Source organism: Thermobia domestica, chromosome 5, assembly GCF_964235325.1.
Source record: "Thermobia domestica chromosome 5, izTheDome1.hap1.1, whole genome shotgun sequence".
NCBI classification, from domain to species: Eukaryota; Metazoa; Arthropoda; class Insecta; order Zygentoma; family Lepismatidae; genus Thermobia; species Thermobia domestica.
The window spans coordinates 296,378,465-296,397,498 of NC_137458.1; the positions used below are offsets into that span (position 1 = coordinate 296,378,465).

Here is a 19,034-nt window from a genome sequence, read left to right on the forward strand (position 1 = left end):
GCGTACACACATGATGGGGGAGGAAATGAAGGTAAAATTGGCGGGAAACGAAAAATATATATAACGAACTGCTGCTACAGTATTACATGTTCTGTATATATATATATATATATATATATATATATATATATATATATATATATATATATATATATATATATATATATATATATATATATATATATATATATATATATATATATATATATATATACGAGTATGTATGTGTATGTGTGTGTGTGTGTGTGTGTGTGAAATTTTAAAATGAAATAATAATAATAATAATAATAATAATAATAATAATAATAATAATAATAATAATAATAATAATAAAAACTAACTTTGTGATAACCTAAAAGTTCAATGTCGCAGAACTAAAAGTGCTCAGTGGATTTTTTCGTGTGTTCATAGATTAAATTAAGATATTTATTTTCCCATATTTTTAAAGATTCATTTATATTTCTTCTTTCTTGACACCCAAGAGTCTGTTTCCTGTAAGTTTTCTTTTTAACTAACATTATAGAGTATATGTGGGTGTGGAGAAGAATTGAGAGAATTAGATGGGTCGAGCGGAGAACAAATGAAAGGCTATTAGAAATGGAGGGAGGGAAAGAAAAACTTAGATATTATTAAGAGGAATTGAAACAGGTTGGGACATTGGGTAAGAAGGAACTGTATCGTGAGGGACGTGCTAGATGGTATGGTGGCAGGAAAGAGTGGGAGAGGGCGAAGGAGACTACATTTGGTGGACGATATCAAAGCAGAAAAATTGTACGTCAAGACGAAGAGGTTAGAGGAAGCCCGTGGAGCATAGAAGCTTCTCAGTTGCAGCAAGTAACCTGCCAATAATGGTAGAATACCTACGATATAGTATATATTCGTACATATTTACATTGCGAGAAACATAATCTAGCTCATTCATAAATTTAGATGTTTTCAACAGGGCGAATGTAAATACTTTGAGAAAGAAACGGACAATCTTTTGCCGTACATGTAAGTTCTGGCTTCTAACTTTTTGACTCATGGGCTGTTTGTGTTGAATAACATCGTGTCTGCGAATTTTCTCGAAGTTCTTCCGTTTCCTTCTTCTCACTTGTCTAATTCTTTCATTATTATTTACTTGCATTAATAATCCTTATCCTTTAGTCTAAAGGACATAAATTTAAAAAAATCATTTTTAGTTCTTCAAATGAAATGGGGAATGACGGAAACTTCATAACGAGGAACTACATAAGTTATATGGTTTACCCAACATTGTTAGGGTCGTCAAATCTAGGAGGCTTAGGTGGGCGGGTCATGTAGCTAGAATGGAAGAAAGTAGAAATCCCCATGAAGTCTTGAATGGAAGTCCAATCGGAAAACGACCATTAGGAAGACCTAGACGCAGATGGGAGGACAATATTAAGATGGATCTCGCAGAGATTGGAATACACAGTAGAAACTGGATGAAGTTAGCTAAGGATAGAAGTTAGTGGAGAGCTTTTGAGAACGCGGCATTGAACCTCCGAGTTCAATAGGCCATAGAGTTAGTTAGTTAGTTCTTCAAAGCAAATTCTGTAGAACATTAGGAATTGTAACACTCATGATTGTCTGAAGTGACAAAATGTTCTTGAGCTTGTGTCACAGCAAGTATTTTTAAATTAGAAGGTAATCTAAATGTCCAAATCAATTCTTCAAAAGCTTATACTGTGACATCAATTATGGACATGAGTATTTAACAGTGTTTACAAATTATGGAACTCTGGGAATTCTTTTTAGAACTATACAGAAGTTTCTGTTTCCTTTTGTTTAAAAAAAAAAATACAGTGTAAGAAATATATATACAAATTCGTTGTACAAAAGCAGAGGAGTGATTCCTGAGAGTAAAACAAACAAAAAAGTTCCAATAAACATAGGGCGAAAACCCCATCGTTTACCTGTTATAGGCTGCCGAAATCATGAAAAAATGAATTTTAAAGGTCCATACCTCCAAAACTATGGGACCTACTGTGGTCGGGTCAAGACTTCATTTAGGAACTAGTATGTGCCCTATCCAAAAATGCGTGTTTTAGAATCCTGAGGTGCTTCCACCACAACTTTTATAGAGGGAGTTTGACTACGGGCCTGTGATATAAAGTACTTTCCAACTACCTCCATAAAAATTTGTTGCGTGAGTACCTTGGGATTCTAAAACATGTATTTTTGGATAGAGCACATACTAGTTCCTAAATGGAGTCTTGACCCGACTACAGTAGGTTCGATAGTTTTGGAGCTATGGACCTTTAGAATTGATTTTCTCATGTTTTCGGCAGCCTATAACACGTAAACGATGGGGTTTTCGCCCATGTTTATTGAAACGTTTTTGTTTGTTTTACTCTCAGGAATCTCTCCTCTGCTTTTGTGCAACGAATTTAGCGCCATACTATATATATATATATATATATATATATATATATATATATATATATATATATATATATATATATATATATATATATATATATATTGAACCACACGACCGATCTCGACCAAATTTTCAACATAGAAATGACTGATATTAGTGTCGAATCCATAATTTTCGGGATCGCTGAGGCGAACAGTGACACTTTCGATGCAATTTAAATCTGAATTCAGCCCCCCATTAGTACTCTTAAGGGAAGATGGTATATGTAAAAGTAAATTGAGAATGACCGATATTAGTATCGAATTCATAATTTTGGATGTCCCTAAGTTGATTGGTGGTAGATTTGGTGTCCTTTATGTCCAAAATGAAAAGTATTTTCCCCGTGCGAAGAACGGGTATTTTGCTAGTTCAGCTGTAAATAAATTTTGTTAATCAAATTTTAGAAGTAAAGAAATAAAGCAAGGAGGAAGGAATGAGAGGTACGAAGGAAGAAAACGGCAAAGAAAGAAATGAAAATTTGAAAGAAATAGAAAACAAGTAGGAGTGTCACGTGTACACCACGTGAAGTAGTTTGGTTTTGTATGCGATACTTTGTCAATTAATATTGAAACCGAAAGTGGTGGTAGATTTCTATCATTCACGGTTTCAGTAGAGAGGTTAGAGTGGAGATAGAATACATTGTAATATCCCGGATGACTTTTACAAACAACTGACATGTGCTTACATTTACAGATATCAACCATGTGCTTCTTAATACGGATTACTATAGTTGCAGACAACAAGGACAACAGTGACGCTACTGGTCATTTGATGATGGAGGAACAATAGCGACACTGCCTCACCTGCGGCACCTATATAACCTAGAGAATTCCAACGACAAGCATCAGTCTGCGACTGATCATTACTCCTCTAGCTTGCATGGGGCTCTAGGAGATACGTAACCCAAAGCCTCTAGTTTACTCGAAAGTTTAGTCTTCCTTTCTTCCCACTCAGCTTGCACGAAGCTTTGTTGGGACTCCTAAAGGTAGTCGTCTAGCCCTCTTCGGAGCTCTGTAACTCCTAACTTATTCTCAGTTTGACTGGAGCACTGGGGATGATAAATCCACTCCACCTAGCTTGCTTCGGAGCTCTGTGGAGATCCTTCTCTAGGCTGCTCAGCCTTGGGTTACCTCTCTTTACCCCGGGTAGGGAATTTACATTATACTGACATTTGTAATATACTGTTTATAGTTGATTTTTTACAATAAAAGCCGATAGTAGGAAAAACGATTCCGGACTGTAATTTGCTCTACCTAGGCTCTGCCTGTTCCTACACGAACAGAACTCACAGAATTCTTGGGATATTTAATTGATTTGCTCTTCCTGTCTTCCCCAATGAACAACAACAACAACAACAACAAAAACTTTTAGTTAATTGTTCGTACAGGAGAGGTAAATTCTAATAAAAAAGTAAAGAAAACAACTTAATTCGTCGATATATAACCGTTTTCTTCTTCCTGGAAGAAAGAACGTTAAATTCGTTTTATGAGCAACAGACTTCCTGTAGGATATTCTTGGGCTCTTTCCGAGATAATCACCGAATGAATTTGAACATCCAATTATTATCTCGAGACAGATACATCCCATTGAAATCCAAGGGAAATCCCATAATTATTTCCATTATCCTTAAAGTTTTTTACTGGGCAGTCATATACCACTGAAACCCAAATTAAGTCCCATAGAAATTTCCATTATTCATAAAGTTTGTACGTTACAGTGACAGGCACATCCTATTGTGATCCAAGGTAAATTCCGGTAATATTTCTATTGCTTTAACATTTCTGTTGAGACAAGCGTATCTGGTCTCAATCCAAAGGAAATCTCATGAATATTTCCATTATCCTTAAAGTTTCTACTGTAAAAGACATATACCATTGAAATCTAAAGAAATTCCGTGTATATTTCCATTATTTATAAAATTTGTACTGTAAAAGACATATACCATTGAAATCCAAAGGAAATCTCGTGAATATTTCCATTATCCTTAAAGTTTCTACTGTAAAAGACATATACCATTGAAATCTAAAGAAATTCCGTGTATATTTCCATTATTTATAAAATTTGTACTGTAAAAGACATATACCATTGAAATCCAAAGGAAATCTCGTGAATATTTCCATTATCCTTAAAGTTTCTACTGTAAAAGACATATACCATTGAAATCTAAAGAAATTCCGTGTATATTTCCATTATTTATAAAATTTGTACTGTAAAAGACATATACCATTGAAATCCAAAGGAAATCTCGTGAATATTTCCATTATCCTTAAAGTTTCTACTGTAAAAGACATATACCATTGAAATCTAAAGAAATTCCGTGTATATTTCCATTATTTATAAAATTTGTACTGTAAAAGACATATACCATTGAAATCCAAAGGAAATCTCGTGAATATTTCCATTATCCTTAAAGTTTCTACTGTAAAAGACATATACCATTGAAATCTAAAGAAATTCCGTGTATATTTCCATTATTTATAAAATTTGTACTGTAAAAGACATATACCATTGAAATCCAAAGGAAATCTCGTGAATATTTCCATTATCCTTAAAGTTTCTACTGTAAAAGACATATACCATTGAAATCTAAAGAAATTCCGTGTATATTTCCATTATTTATAAAATTTGTACTGTAAAAGACATATACCATTGAAATCCAAAGGAAATCTCGTGAATATTTCCATTATCCTTAAAGTTTCTACTGTAAAAGACATATACCATTGAAATCTAAAGAAATTCCGTGTATATTTCCATTATTTATAAAATTTGTACTGTAAAAGACATATACCATTGAAATCCAAAGGAAATCTCTTGAATATTTCCATTATCCTTAAAGTTTCTACTGTAAAAGACATATACCATTGAAATCTAAAGAAATTCCGTGTATATTTCCGTTATCCATAAACTTTGTACTTTGAGAAGCACATCCCATTGAAATCCAAGGTAAACCTCGTGAATATTTCCATTATCCTTAAATTATCTACGAGGACAGCCATATATCATTGACATCCAAAGGAAATTCCTTTAATATTTATATTATTCCTAATATTTCTACTAGGACAGCCATATATAACTGAAATCCAAATTAAAATCCCATGGAAATTTCCATTGTCCGTAAAGTTTGCACAGTGGCAGGTACCTCCTATTGAAATCTAGGGTAAATCCCGTTAATATTTCTATTACTTTAACGTTTCTATTGAGATAGGCATATCCCATTGAAATTAAAAGGAAATTCCGTGAATGTTTCCATTATCCTTAAATTTTCTACTGTAAAAGGCATATGCCATTAAAATCCAAAGAAATTCTGTGTATATTTCCATTATCCATAAACTTTATACTCTGAAAGTCACATCCCATTGAAATCCATGGTAAATCCTGTGAATATTTCCATTATCCTTAAGGTTTGTACTAGGACAGGCATTAAAATCCAAAGGAAATCCCATGAATATTTCCATAACGTGGCATTAAAATCCAAAGGGAATCCCATGAATATTTCCATAACGGCTGTACAGGGACAGGCACATCCAGTTGACATGTAAGAGAAATTCCGTAAATATTTCCATCATCTCTAAACTTTGTACTGGAAGACATATCCCATTGAGATCCAAAGGAAATCCCGTGAAAATTTCTATTATCCATAAAGTTCCTATTGTTAGTTTAGTTGTTTGGAAATAGGTATGAAAAATGTAGGAAGTAAAACAAAACTTCAGATGGACATGTTGTACTTTTTGGAATATAGTTTCAAATGAGTCATATTAGAATACAAACGTGTTATGATCTTATTAATAAAGCCCTAATCCAGTGGATCTTGTAAAATTCTCCTTGTTCAGGAATAGATAGAGTATAGGTAAAGTAAATTACAAATGAAATGAAATGATATGAAATCTTTGAGTTTTACGTCCCATGGTTATGTCGGCTAGGCTAAAGAAGACGGTGATGATGAGAAATCAATGAAATGGTGGACTGTGGAAAGTGGGAGAACCTCGAGGAAACCCACTCACACGTTATTTGTCCACCACAAAGTTCACTTGGCGCGAGCTGGGATCGAACCAGGGACCCCACGCACCAGAGTGAATGCTCTACGTCTGAGCCACCGCGGCCCTTCAGAGCAAATTACAGTCCGGAATCGTTTACCACTACCGATTTCTTTATTATAAAAATCCTCTTTAAACAATATTTCACAGAAATACTACAATAATGTAAATTCTCAAATATGAAGTAGGGAGAGGTGACCCAAGACCTGATCAGCCAAGGGCAGGTTCTCCGCAGAGCTCCGAAGCAAGCTAAGTGAAGTAAATTAGAAATCCCCAATGCTTAGGGCAGGCAGAGAGAGGGTTAAGAGTTAAAGAGCTCCAAGCAAGCTAAGTGAAGTAAATTAGAAATCCTCAATGCTTCGGGCAGGCAGAGAGGGGGTTAAGAGTTAAAGTGCTCCAAGCAAGCTAAGTGAAGTAAATTAGAAATCCCCAATGCATCCGGCAGGCAGAGAGAGGGTTAAGGTTTAAAGAGCTGCAAGCAAGCTAAGTGAAGTAAATTAGAGTAAATTAGAAATCCCCAATGCTTCGGGCAGGCAGAGAGGGGGTTAAAAGTAAAAGAGCACTAAGCAAGCTACGTGAAGTAAATTAGAAATCCTCAATGCTTCGGGCAGGCAGAGACGGGGTTAAGAGTTAAAGAGCTCCAAGCAAGCTAAGTGAACTAAATTAGAAATCCTCAATGCTTCGGGCAGGCAGAGAGGGGGTTAAGAGTTAAAGAGCTCCAAGCAAGCTAAATGAAGTAAATTAGTGTAAATTAGAAATCCTCAATGCTTCCGGCAGGCAGAGAGGAGGTTAAGAGTTAAAGAGCTCCAAGCAAGCTAAGTGAAGTAAATTAGAAATCCCCAATGCTTCGGGCAGGCAGAGAGGAGGCTAAGAGTTAAAGAGCTCCAAGCAAGCTAAGTGAAGTAAATTAGAAATCCTCAATGCTTCGGGCAGGCAGAGAGGGGGTTAAAAGTAAAAGAGCACTAAGCAAGCTAAGTGAAGTAAATTAGAAATCCTCAATGCTTCGGGCAGGCAGAGACGGGGTTAAGAGTTAAAGAGCTCCAAGCAAGCTAAGTGAAGTAAATTAGAAATCCCCAATGCTTCGGGCAGGCAGAGAGGAGGCTAAGAGTTAAAGAGCTCCAAGCAAGCTAAGTGAAGTAAATTAGAAATCCTCAATGCTTCGGGCAGGCAGAGAGGAGGTTAAGAGTTAAAGAGCTCCAAGCAAGCTAAATGAAGTAAATTAGAAATCCCCAATGCTTCGGGCAGGCAGAGAGGAGGTTAAGAGTTAAAGAGCTCCAAGCAAGCTAAGTGAAGTAAATTAGAAATCCTCAATGCTTCGGGCAGGCAGAGAGGAGGTTAAGAGTTAAAGAGCTCCAAGCAAGCTAAGTGAAGTAAATTAGAAATCCTCAATGCTTCGGGCAGGCAGAGAGGAGGTTAAGAGTTAAAGAGCTCCAAGCAAGCTAAATGAAGTAAATTAGAAATCCTCAATGCTTCGGGCAGGCAGAGAGGAGGTTAAGAGTTAAAGAGCTCCAAGCAAGCTAAGTGAAGTAAATTAGAAATCCTCAATGCTTCGGGCAGGCAGAGAGGAGGTTAAGAGTTAAAGAGCTCCAAGCAAGCTAAGTGAACTAAATTAGAAATCCCCAATGCATCCGGCAGGCAGAGAGGAGGTTAAGAGTTAAAGAGCTCCAAGCAAGCTAAGTGAAGTAAATTAGAAATCCTCAATGCTTCGGGCAGGCAGAGAGGAGGTTAAGAGTTAAAGAGCTCCAAGCAAGCTAAGTGAAGTAAATTAGAAATCCTCAATGCTTCGGGCAGGCAGAGAGGAGGTTAAGAGTTAAAAAGCTCCAAGCAAGCTAAGCGGGAAGTAGAAAAGCCTAGAGTTCCGAAGCAAACTAGAAACTTTGGGTTGGGTATCTCCTAGAGCTCCGAAGCAAGCTAGAGGAAGGGTTGACCAATCGAGACTGATAGCTGTCGTTAAAATCATCTCGGTTTTATAGGTGCTCCAAGTGAGGCGGTTGTGCTGCTGTTCCTTCGTTGTGATGTGACCAGTGGTGTCGCTTTGTTTTCGTTGTCTGTAGCTATACTACTCCGTACTAAAATGCACGTGGTTGTTTTATAAATAAGAGCACTTGTTGTAAACAGAAGCACATGTTGGGTGTTAGTAAACACATCCATGTGCGACATTACAATATTATAATCATCAGATTTCAACTTTATCAGAATGAATCAGTCTAAATTTGGATGGGTCGTGGTCCAGAAAGACACCTTATTTTTGTGTATACTAGGATTCATCAATCCCCAATCATCTTAGTTTGAGATGGAGTTTAACCTCCTTTTTCTGCAGCAAAGCTATATAAGAATTGACCTACAGTTTAAATTGAATCCGAACCACTACTCGGTCTAATATCCGAAAAGAGTAGCTTATACTCACCAGCAGTCGAGCCCAGGATCACGCACGTTAGTTACTCCACTACGATTAAATGAGTACTTGAGTACCTGAGTAGTAGGTCAATAAGGTATTCGTATGGTTTTAACACAATGTTTACTCCTCCTATAATCTTAAGCGTTAGTGACATTTCTATGAATGGTAGGAAAGTGCTCTTAAAAAGATCCATTAACTTGGAGTTAGTAAGCAACCATCCAAAATTATGTGCATATTTTGTGCATCAGAGCTCCGGTTTTTTGCATCTTAAGAAACCGAAAATTTTTCAAATTAAAAGTTCTCAATCGTGTGCCAGACCAGAACTCATCCGCCGAAAAATATGGGGAGCAAGTTTTGAGCAGATTTGCGCACCATCTTCCGAGTTTTGCATACCTCAGATAACCGAGATATAGAGTCAATGGAAAATAGTGCGTATAACTGACACTGGAGTTCGCTTAAAACCGTCTATGGCAATAGTTATGTCAATCGTTTGCAGTAGCGAGTCTAGCACGAACTCGTGGGGACTTAGACCCCCCAGTTTTTAGTGACAAAAATACTTTAAGCTATTATTTATTTACATTTTAAAGTTATAGTAAGCTCATGATATACCTATCATAAACTGGGTACTGGCTGTTCCCCAGTTTTCACCTTGTACATCCGCCACTGATCGTTTGTATTCATTTTGTGCAATGTTTTGCATCACCTCCAGAATCTTGTGCATTTCAGACAACAAAGATATAGCTAACTACTACATGTAACTAGTACGTATGCCAGACAGTAGAGTTCGTATAGCACCGTTTACGGTAATAGTTATGTCAATCGTTAGTACTTGCTTTGTGTCAATATACAGTACTATCTCTCAAGTTTTCTGAAGTTAACACAAATATAACCATCTCAAATAGTGCGTATGCCAGGGCCGGATCCAGGCAAGGGCGCCGAATTCTCTGTAATTTTTGGGGGGGGGGCATTCAGAGGCAGAAGGTGTATATATGAAGATTTTAAAACAAATTGCACCCAAATTATTCCAAATATTGTATATTCGTAAATACAATAGGAAGACCACATGAGCTTTGGGGGGCCCTCGCACCCCCCAGGATCGGGACTTCTGGGGGGTTGTAATGCTGCTACTTAGAGTTACTTTAAAGAGCTCCAAACTCTGGGATGGGCAGTGTCGGATCTATCCCAGAGCCGGGGGGGCTAAGCCTCCAAGTTTTTTGAGTGACAAAATAATTTAAGCTATTATTTATATATATTTTTAAAGTGTATAATAAACTCATGATATAGTTACCATAGTCTGGGTCTGGCTGCCCCGCCCCCAGTTTTGCTGTCTAGATCCGCCACTGGGCATGAGTTTTATTTATATATAAATTAAGAAAGTTTCATCTTCTGGGGGAGCGATCGCCCCCCTGGATCCGCCCCTGGCGTATCTCACTAGTCAGAGTGCGGAAGAGGACTGTTGTATCAAATATTAGTATGAATTTTGTACACCACTTTCCGAGTTTTGTAGATCTATGATAACAGGGAAACAGTTTTTTTTTTTTTTTTTTTTTTTTAAATAAACTGTACACGTACCAACTGCCCTAGTGCTTATTATAACGACATAGACGATTGGGACTCCAACCTGAAGTGATTGAAATTTACTAATGCTAATGTTAAACGTTGTTATACGAACTAAAATGTTTGGCATATGCACTCAAAAGACTAGAGCAGACTCGGTTATCTGAGCTGTACAAAATTCAGGAGATTGGTGCACAAGTGCCCCCATGTTCTGGTTTCCAAGGGTGTGTGTGGCAAATATAAGCGAGGTTTCAAATATAGTTTCAAATTTTGCTATAACTAATGTAAAAATTCTATTGGGTTTTCGATATACCCAAGTACGATTTCCTCTTAGGGGGGGGGGCGAGCGCCCCACCTTGCCCCCCTGATGGGCACACTTGTTGGTGCAGAATACGGCACAAAATGAGCCCTAGTATTTGGCATAACAATCACCTTCCTACGCATTTGAGCAATTGTGATACGCACTAACTACAAGTAGCTACGATTGAGTTATCTGAGCTGTACAAAACTGGAGAGATGGTGTAAAAAAAAAAAAAAAAAAGAAAAACTATAAAATGAGTACTAATTTATATTAGGCTACTGGAATACACATTAGTTTCAAGTGGCTCTATCTCTGTTATCATGGGACTACGAGAATAGTGGGTAGAGCATTGGAGTCATTCTACGTGGTCCCGGGTTCGAATCCCGGTCAGTGCTTCCCAATTTTAGGTGTTGTGAGGCAAACTGAGGAGTCGCGTGAAAAAAAGAGCTAATAGGCTTAGGAAGCTCCTGATACGCTAATCACGTGTTCGCCGTTAGACTGTACGTAGTTTAGCCGGACGACAACAGATGGCGCTGGAGCGGCTCAGACTCACAAAGCGCTGTCACGCCAAGTGGTTCTGTTGCTATCAGTGTTATCTGAGGTGTACAAAACTAGCAAAAATGGTTCACAATACTACCTAAAATGAGTGCTAATAATTGACTTAACAATCATCTTGCTCAACATTCTACCCACTATGACGATTGGGATACTCTCTATTTGAGATGGCTATATATTTTAGGGATGGCCAGGGGCTTTCAGAACCGGTTCTGGATCCAGTTCCAGACCTGGATCCGAAGAACCGGTTCTAGACCTGGATCCGAAGAACCGGTTCTAGACCTGGATCCGAAAAACCGGTTCCGGAACCGGATCTTCTAGAACCGGATCCGTTCAGACCCGAAAACCGGTTCCAACAGGAACCGGTTCTGGCCATCCCTAATATATTTATGTTATCTAAGCTGAGGAAAACTCGAGGACATTACTTGAGAAGACGGTTCTACTAAATTTTGACACATTTCTTAGATTTTCAAGCTAGGTTAGAGCTTTGTATTTCCTTTAGCAGAGCATGCACGAAATGAAGAGATGTATTACTACTTTCAGATTGACTTCACGAGGGCTCAGTATAAATACAGTGTAGACGTATGGTGTAAAAACTTTAGTGCATAAAACAAGAACCAATTTGAGCTAGGTTGCCACTAAAAAGCACAAATGCTATCTAACTGAGTCAGGGCAGGAGCGCGGCAAAGAGGCCAGAAAGACAGCGAGAGAGTGAATCCGTAGGAAGCAGGCGCGTCAGCGATGGGGAGTATATTCGTAAACGAGGATAGTGGAAGAGCACACTTACAAATACAATACTTTCACTTTCATTTTAATATACTGTCTGTGCACTGGCAGTAATTACTTATATTCACACTCTCATTCCTTCACGAGAAAAATCTCACATTGTATTTTGCCTATAAATTTCCTGTTTGGTAGAAAAGTCTGCTCGAGTGAACTCAACTGGAGGGATAGTGCACTAAACAGAACAGAAAATGAACGCTAACGATTAACGCAACTATTGCCATAACTGGCGTTATGAGACCTCTAGTGTCACAATTTTCGCTTACGCACTATTTTCGTGATTTTCGAGGTGTATATCTCGGTTATGTGAGGTCCACAAAACTCCTGAGATGGAGATCAAAACTTACGGTAAAACTTGATGTAAATATTTTCCATGCTTAAAAGAACTCAGGCCTGGCATATAATTAAAAAAAATTAATTTAAAAGAATTCTGTTTCTCGAGGTGAACAAACCTGCACAACATTTTCGTATAATTTTTGTCGGAATCGGTTTTCGACAAACTCCAAGTTAACGAACTTATCTCAAAAGAAGATAAGGAACCAGTAAAATTTAAGATTAATTTCTTTAAGTCCAGACTTGCAAGCTCATATTAGGCTTTAAAACATTCGAAATAATATGCAGTACATTCAGAATTTGCTTTCTATAGTTTGCACATAAGAGTAATCAACGAAATTCAAACGTTCATTACTGAGTTTTTTGTCTCTCTCTCTCTGTGTGTGTGTGTCTCTTATTGCGAACTTTTCAATTTTGAGCCCTCTACTCGATAGAGCATGTAAATCTATCTAAAAAAAAAAAAAAAAAGTGATGGAATTTTTCGCGTCACTCTTACCGTTTCCGAGATATTGACCTTTTTGGTAAATTTAAGGAGCCATATTTCTGGAACCGTAAGTCATACAGAGATCATATTGGTGTTGATCAATAGGCCTACCTAAGAGGATGGTGAACATGCTGATACCAAATAGTAACCTGTTGACACTGGCTACTTGGTCACCGTTCCCCAGATATTGGCAAAAAAATTCAGATTTTGAGAGATTTAAGGAGCCATATCTCGATAACCGTAAGTCATAGAGAGATGATATTTTGCCAAATTTTCAATTTTGAGCCCTCCACTTTGAGCATGTCTTCGTAAAACAACATATCGTAGAACGTTTTAACACAACCCTTAAACAAAACATGTGGAAAAATTTAGTACTCAAGGAAAGTATAAATGGCTAGATATACGTATTACAAGAATTGTTTAATAAATATAATAATAACGTACATAGAACAATTGGTATAAAGCCTGTAGAAGTTAATAAGACAAATTAATTCTTTTTAAGTTCATCCTGGCAATGGTCTTGAAGCATTCTCACCAGATTTTCTCTGAATTTTAAAAAGATGAATGCAACAGAAGAAGTACGTCTTAAAATTTACGTTGACCAGAGTTACGAATATCTGTACAAAGAATAGTTTCTCGTTTGACTAACCTATAAAACATTCCGTGTAATAAATTACGCGTAGAACCTAACATATAATGTATATAATAAAGGTTAGGGAGTTGTTTACATAACACGGTGATGGTGTAGTGACATTATCCAATGAGTAGGAGTGAGGAGAAAACACTTTCGAAAGGAATGCTGGGAAAGCTGTTCAAGAGGTGTGTAAGAGTGTAATTTAAGGCTCGGCAATAGAATGTTAAAATTCCGTAACGGCTCATAGAGGGCTCTCGGCAGCAGAAATATTCCAAATGGCATTCCCGTGGCTCCGCCTCCGCTATAAGCTTTCTTTGAACATATGTGTTATTGCTTCTGTTTTGTTTTATAGAGACCAATTAAATAATATTAAAATGCATTGCTATATTTTTAAACGATATTACAATGATAACAAAATGACTCGCATGTAGAACTTATACCTGAAGTGATATAAGAGAATATAAAGTAAATCAGATTATATTAAATAAAGTCTTGCGAACTCAACAAAAGTTCTATACACATACTTAATAATTGTTCAATTTTTCGCATGATTATACTTTCGAAAGGCGATAGGAGAAAAAGTTTGGTGATCGTTAAAAAAATCGAATTTCCTTTATATTCTCTATACACTTGAAAAGGGATTTTTGAACGTATGTCTATCTATTCGCACTGAGAAAATTCCGTTATCCGGACAGCGGTATATTGTACAAATATACGGAATCCACAAGTTTACTTACGGAAATATGTACAGAATAGACCTATAGGGGAGACCGGGGCTAGTTGTTACAATTTTCAAATTTTAATTTCTTGTGAGGTACATACTGCAAACAGAGATAAAAATAAACTTGTATTTTATACATCGGTCCTTTGTCAACATTTTAGAGTGAGTATTGTTTTGCTGTGCATTGTGTGAAACCCACAGTTTGCTGCTTTATACACGTAGATGAAACGTAACAATTTACCCCGAAGTCGGGTAAGTTGTTACACACACTGGGGCAAGATGTTACAAAATACATGTTAACTAGAATCTTACTCTATGGTACATAAATTATGAAACTGGAGAAAAGTCAAAATAAAAAATAAGCAAAAATGTGTTGTTTTTTTTAAAAAACGAAACGTTTATTTAGAAAATGATGTATTTTAATTGTAGGCTATCAATAATTGTGACAATAACATATGCTACATTTTGTGTTAATGTTAATATAGCGTTGGCATACGAGTAACTTGCTTATCAAAACACCAAAATAAATTTAGTTTTTTTTGAAGAAAAACAGTCTCTCGATTTTCGTACTCTCTAGATATTATCAAATAAAGAATAGGCCTAATGGCAAATGTGAAAGGATATGTTAATTACCGTTGTATCACTCAAAGTTCAAAAATAACACACAGTAACGAGACTTAATTTTCATCATCTGTGGTTACATTAGGCCCACCAGAGGAACAATGAATACAAATGTAAAATTTATCATTACTTGCACATCTTTCATGTGCCCATCTTTCACATTCTAGACATTGAACCCAGGTTTCTCCAGGCTTAATCTTTGAGTATGGACCTAAACAGACTATACAAAGGCAATAGTCATCGTCGTCTTCCTCGCTGGAAGATAGTGTAATTCTTTTTGTCCTAGGCCTATGTGATTTCTTCGCTCGCTGTTCTTTGAATTGCAGTATTAATTTCTTTTTGGCACATGCTTCTTTCCTTGCTTTCCTGTCCTCTTTCTCTTGTTGCTCTTTACATAACATTTCCTTAACCGGCGTATCCGTGAGGACTGCAGATTTCCTTTTCTTTGCTTGCTTGACCTACGTTATTCCGAGGGAGAACCTTTGGAAAAGAGCGAACTGTTTCTGGAGTAGAAACGGTAGGCCCATTTTTATCTGGAGAGTCTATGGCAGAATATTGTCCACTTGTTGAAGGCAGGTCATTTGGATGGTTGGCAATGTTGGACGGTACGATTTGTTGATTACTCTGTTCGACAGGGAAAGATCTGTCAGTAACACTAGCACTCAAAAAATCAGGCTCTGTGTACACATTTCGATTGAAAGGTCATATAGCAGATTTCTTAAAACCTGCCACAATATTCTTTGGACTAAAAGAACAAGCAAGAGCTTCCTTTGCAATGTACGGAACGTCGTAAATTGATATGGGTGTTCCAGGATGCGGATTCATCCAATCAGAGCAAGCGATATAACAACATTTCTTGAAAGGGCCACACACACTTAAGTCTAATGGCTGAAGGCGGTGAGAAATATGGGGTGGAAATGATAGAAGTACAATGCCATTCTCTTTACAGAAATCCAACACTGACAGGGACAAATGAGAAATATGGTTGTCCAAGGTTACTAGAACGGGAGATTCAAGAGAAGATGGCACATGTCTGTGAAAATGTCGCATGAATTGCAGAAAATTTGGACCGGTTATCCATTTAGTAGGATGAGCAGCGCCTACACAACCAGCTGGTCCCGAACTAATGAAGTGGGGTTTGAAGTGCACGCGGAGGGAAACAAACATTGGAGGCACGAAATTTCCTATCGTATTCACTGCAAGAACCATGGTAACAACTGTCCCCTTTTCTCCTGAAGCCGTTCTTATAATTTTTTCTTTCCTTTCTCTGCAATAATTTTTGATGGTCTATGGACGGTTGATGCTCCTGTTTCGTCTATATTCCATATTTTATGCCCTTCCAATTTGCGTTTCTTGAAAAGAGTATCCAAGTTCTCGTAAAATATGCTCACATTGTTTGCGTTAAAACTTGTAGCTCTGGCAAGGCTCGTTGCCTCCGGTGTACGTAAGGAGAGTACTGGTTGCCTCTTCATAAATCCTAACAGCCAATCTTCAGTAGCCATTTGCGTGGTGTCCCAGTTCTTTGGATAATCCAGCTCGCATTCAGTTGCGTACTCATAAGCTAGGTGTCTTGTGTACTTTGAGGTCAAACCATGATAAATGCGGCTACAATAAACAAGGTATTCCTTTAGTTTTTCCTCGTGGATATCCGAAAACACTTGTCTGTGTTTCCTATAACCAACAAACTGAGTTCTTCCATTTGACGTTTGCTCACTGTCCTTCTTTCTCTTTATGTATCTCTGCAGTATAATAAAACTTATGTGATGTTCTTCTGCAACCTTTTTAAGAGATTTACCCTCTTCAACCTTCCTTGCTGCTGTCATATATATTTCTTCCATTGTTTTTCCTCTCTGTGTCTTCCTCTTGTACGTTCGTACCATGATGTTAAAGAAAGTGAATGTAGGCTACTTTAGAATATTTTAAATATATATATATTATACGGGGCACATTGTTACAGTGTACCAACTTGCCCCAACGCTGGCGTCACAACTAGCCCCGTCCGCTGCCATTTTACATCATTTCATATTACGCAAGAACATCAACAAGTAATATGGTGATAGTATGCAAGCTTATAGTTAACGAACATTAAAATAAAGTGCATATATGACATACAACTTACCTCCTGTTTTATTTGTAGATATGTACAAGGAAACGCAACTCGAAAAAATTACTTTTCACTGCAGAAAACAGAAAATTTGCTACAATACACTTAAATAAACAATCTCAACAATCGAACTGACTGTGCTTCCTCTTCCCTGACCGCGTCACGTGTTACGGTGGCTGAATGGCTCGTGCGTGTTACCAGTGCCACGAAAAATACAGTGTTGCAACATCTCTGCTGTAACAACTAGCCCCGGTCTCCCCTACGTTACCCATACCCTGAGAAAAAAATGTATGTAGCGTACGTAAAATCGTATGTTACATTTGTAAATCAGGTAGGTTTTGAACTTAACGCACAGCAAACATATAACTGAAAACGCATGTTTCATAATACTTTCTGTATAAGTGTTCCATTTATACGTACTTTCCTTATGAAACAATATAGGCGGTCAGGATCTCACATACAATTGGATGTATATAACATACAGCTGACGAAGGTAACACAAATATATGTATGTAATATAAGGAAGACAGTTAGATATCAGACATCCTGCAACGGCATGACGTAACATCTAAGTACAATGCGTATGCAGCGAACGAATAACGTATGCTCTGTACTGATTTTTGTAGTAAGCAAAAGGATTCCGTATATTTGTACAATATACCGCTGTCCGGAGAACAAATTTTTCTCAGTGTATGTATGCTATATGCATAATGATTTTTTTTCCGCTTAGATATTACGTCATGTCGCGCAAGATATCTGACATGTAACAGTCTTCCGTATAGTACATACGTACATGTGTTACTACGTCAGTTATACGTATAATTATGTGTCCATTTGTATGTGAGATCCTGACCGTCTATATACACAGTTCTTTCTTTCATACGGAAAGTAGGTATAGATGGAATACTTATGCGGAAAATATTATAAAACTTACGTCTTCAGTAATAAGTTTGCATCAGGACAAGGGCGCCCATAAGGGGGGCAAGGTGGGGTGCTTGCCCTTCCCCTAGAGGAAATTGTACTTCAGAATATCGAAAATCCAATAGAATTTTTACATTAGTTACAGCAAAATTTAAAACTATTTTTGAAACGTCGCTTATACTTGCCCCCCTTGGAAACCACAACATGGGCGCCCTTGCATCAGGATGTTACATACAGTCGTACGTTAAATCCAAAACCTACAGGATTTACGCATGTAACCTACGTTTTTACGTATGCCACATACGTTTTCACCTCTGTGAATCCCAATGTATATACACATTCATCTAACTATATATCCATTCATACTATTTACCGAATCCAGATCAAATTTATATAAAATATTCAAGGGAAATTTTGAACTTTTTTCTATCCCTAAAAATAAAGATAGTTCACTGGAGGATGGAAATCAAAATTTACGATTTTCTCGAAAAACGGCTCCAACACTTTGATCATAATTCATTAGCAACGCTATAATATAGTATAAATTGGTTTTCTCAGAAGTATCTAGAATAGTAGTTTGCTCTTAGGAGGTTTTTTTTTTCTTTTAACGATTTTCTCAAAACTGGTTCAAGCGATGTTGTATATATTTCGTAAATAAAAATTAATAACCCAATAATATGGCATAATTCATTTGTCCTAGAAAAAAAAACAATCCGCCAAAGGGTAATTTACTCTTGGGGTGTGTATGTTGGAAGAATTTGTCAAAAATATCTCAGGCTATTTTATTCATATTTCATAATTACTATATATATTTTATAAATAATACTACAATGTACTGTAAGTGGTTTCTCATTTAAAAGCTCACATTAGGAACTTACTCACAGGGTGAATTTTCTCCCGGGTGATTTCTAAAAAAAAAAAAAAAAAAAAAAAGACAGGTTCAGAGTTGCCAACCTCAGAGAATAAAATTATTGATTTTCGTCTTTAGTATTAACGTATATTCCAAAAAGTTATCGTATATTTGTTATGCACGTGATAATTGTAAAAACAAGTATAATACTACTATATAAGTATATACATCCTATAGTAGTATATATATTGTATACAACTATAATTTAATATATAATACTAGTATAATAGCAATAATATATAATAAACTTTATCTA

At 36.8% G+C, this 19,034-nt stretch overlaps 1 protein-coding gene across 1 annotated transcript; it reads right to left on the reverse strand.

Moving 5' to 3' along the window:
• Positions 1-15,545: 15,545 nt before the first annotated feature.
• LOC145685600 (uncharacterized) lies at positions 15,546-16,052 on the reverse strand. The gene has a single exon (XM_081757988.1). It carries the CDS (start codon positions 16,050-16,052, stop codon positions 15,546-15,548), a length of 507 nt encoding a protein of 168 aa, XP_081614114.1.
• Positions 16,053-19,034: the final 2,982 nt, after the last annotated feature.

Bases quoted from the DNA above. Each gene is read 5' to 3' on its own strand.
- LOC145685600 (XM_081757988.1), bottom strand. From the start codon at position 16,052: ATGGTTCTTGCAGTGAATACGATAGGAAATTTCGTGCCTCCAATGTTT.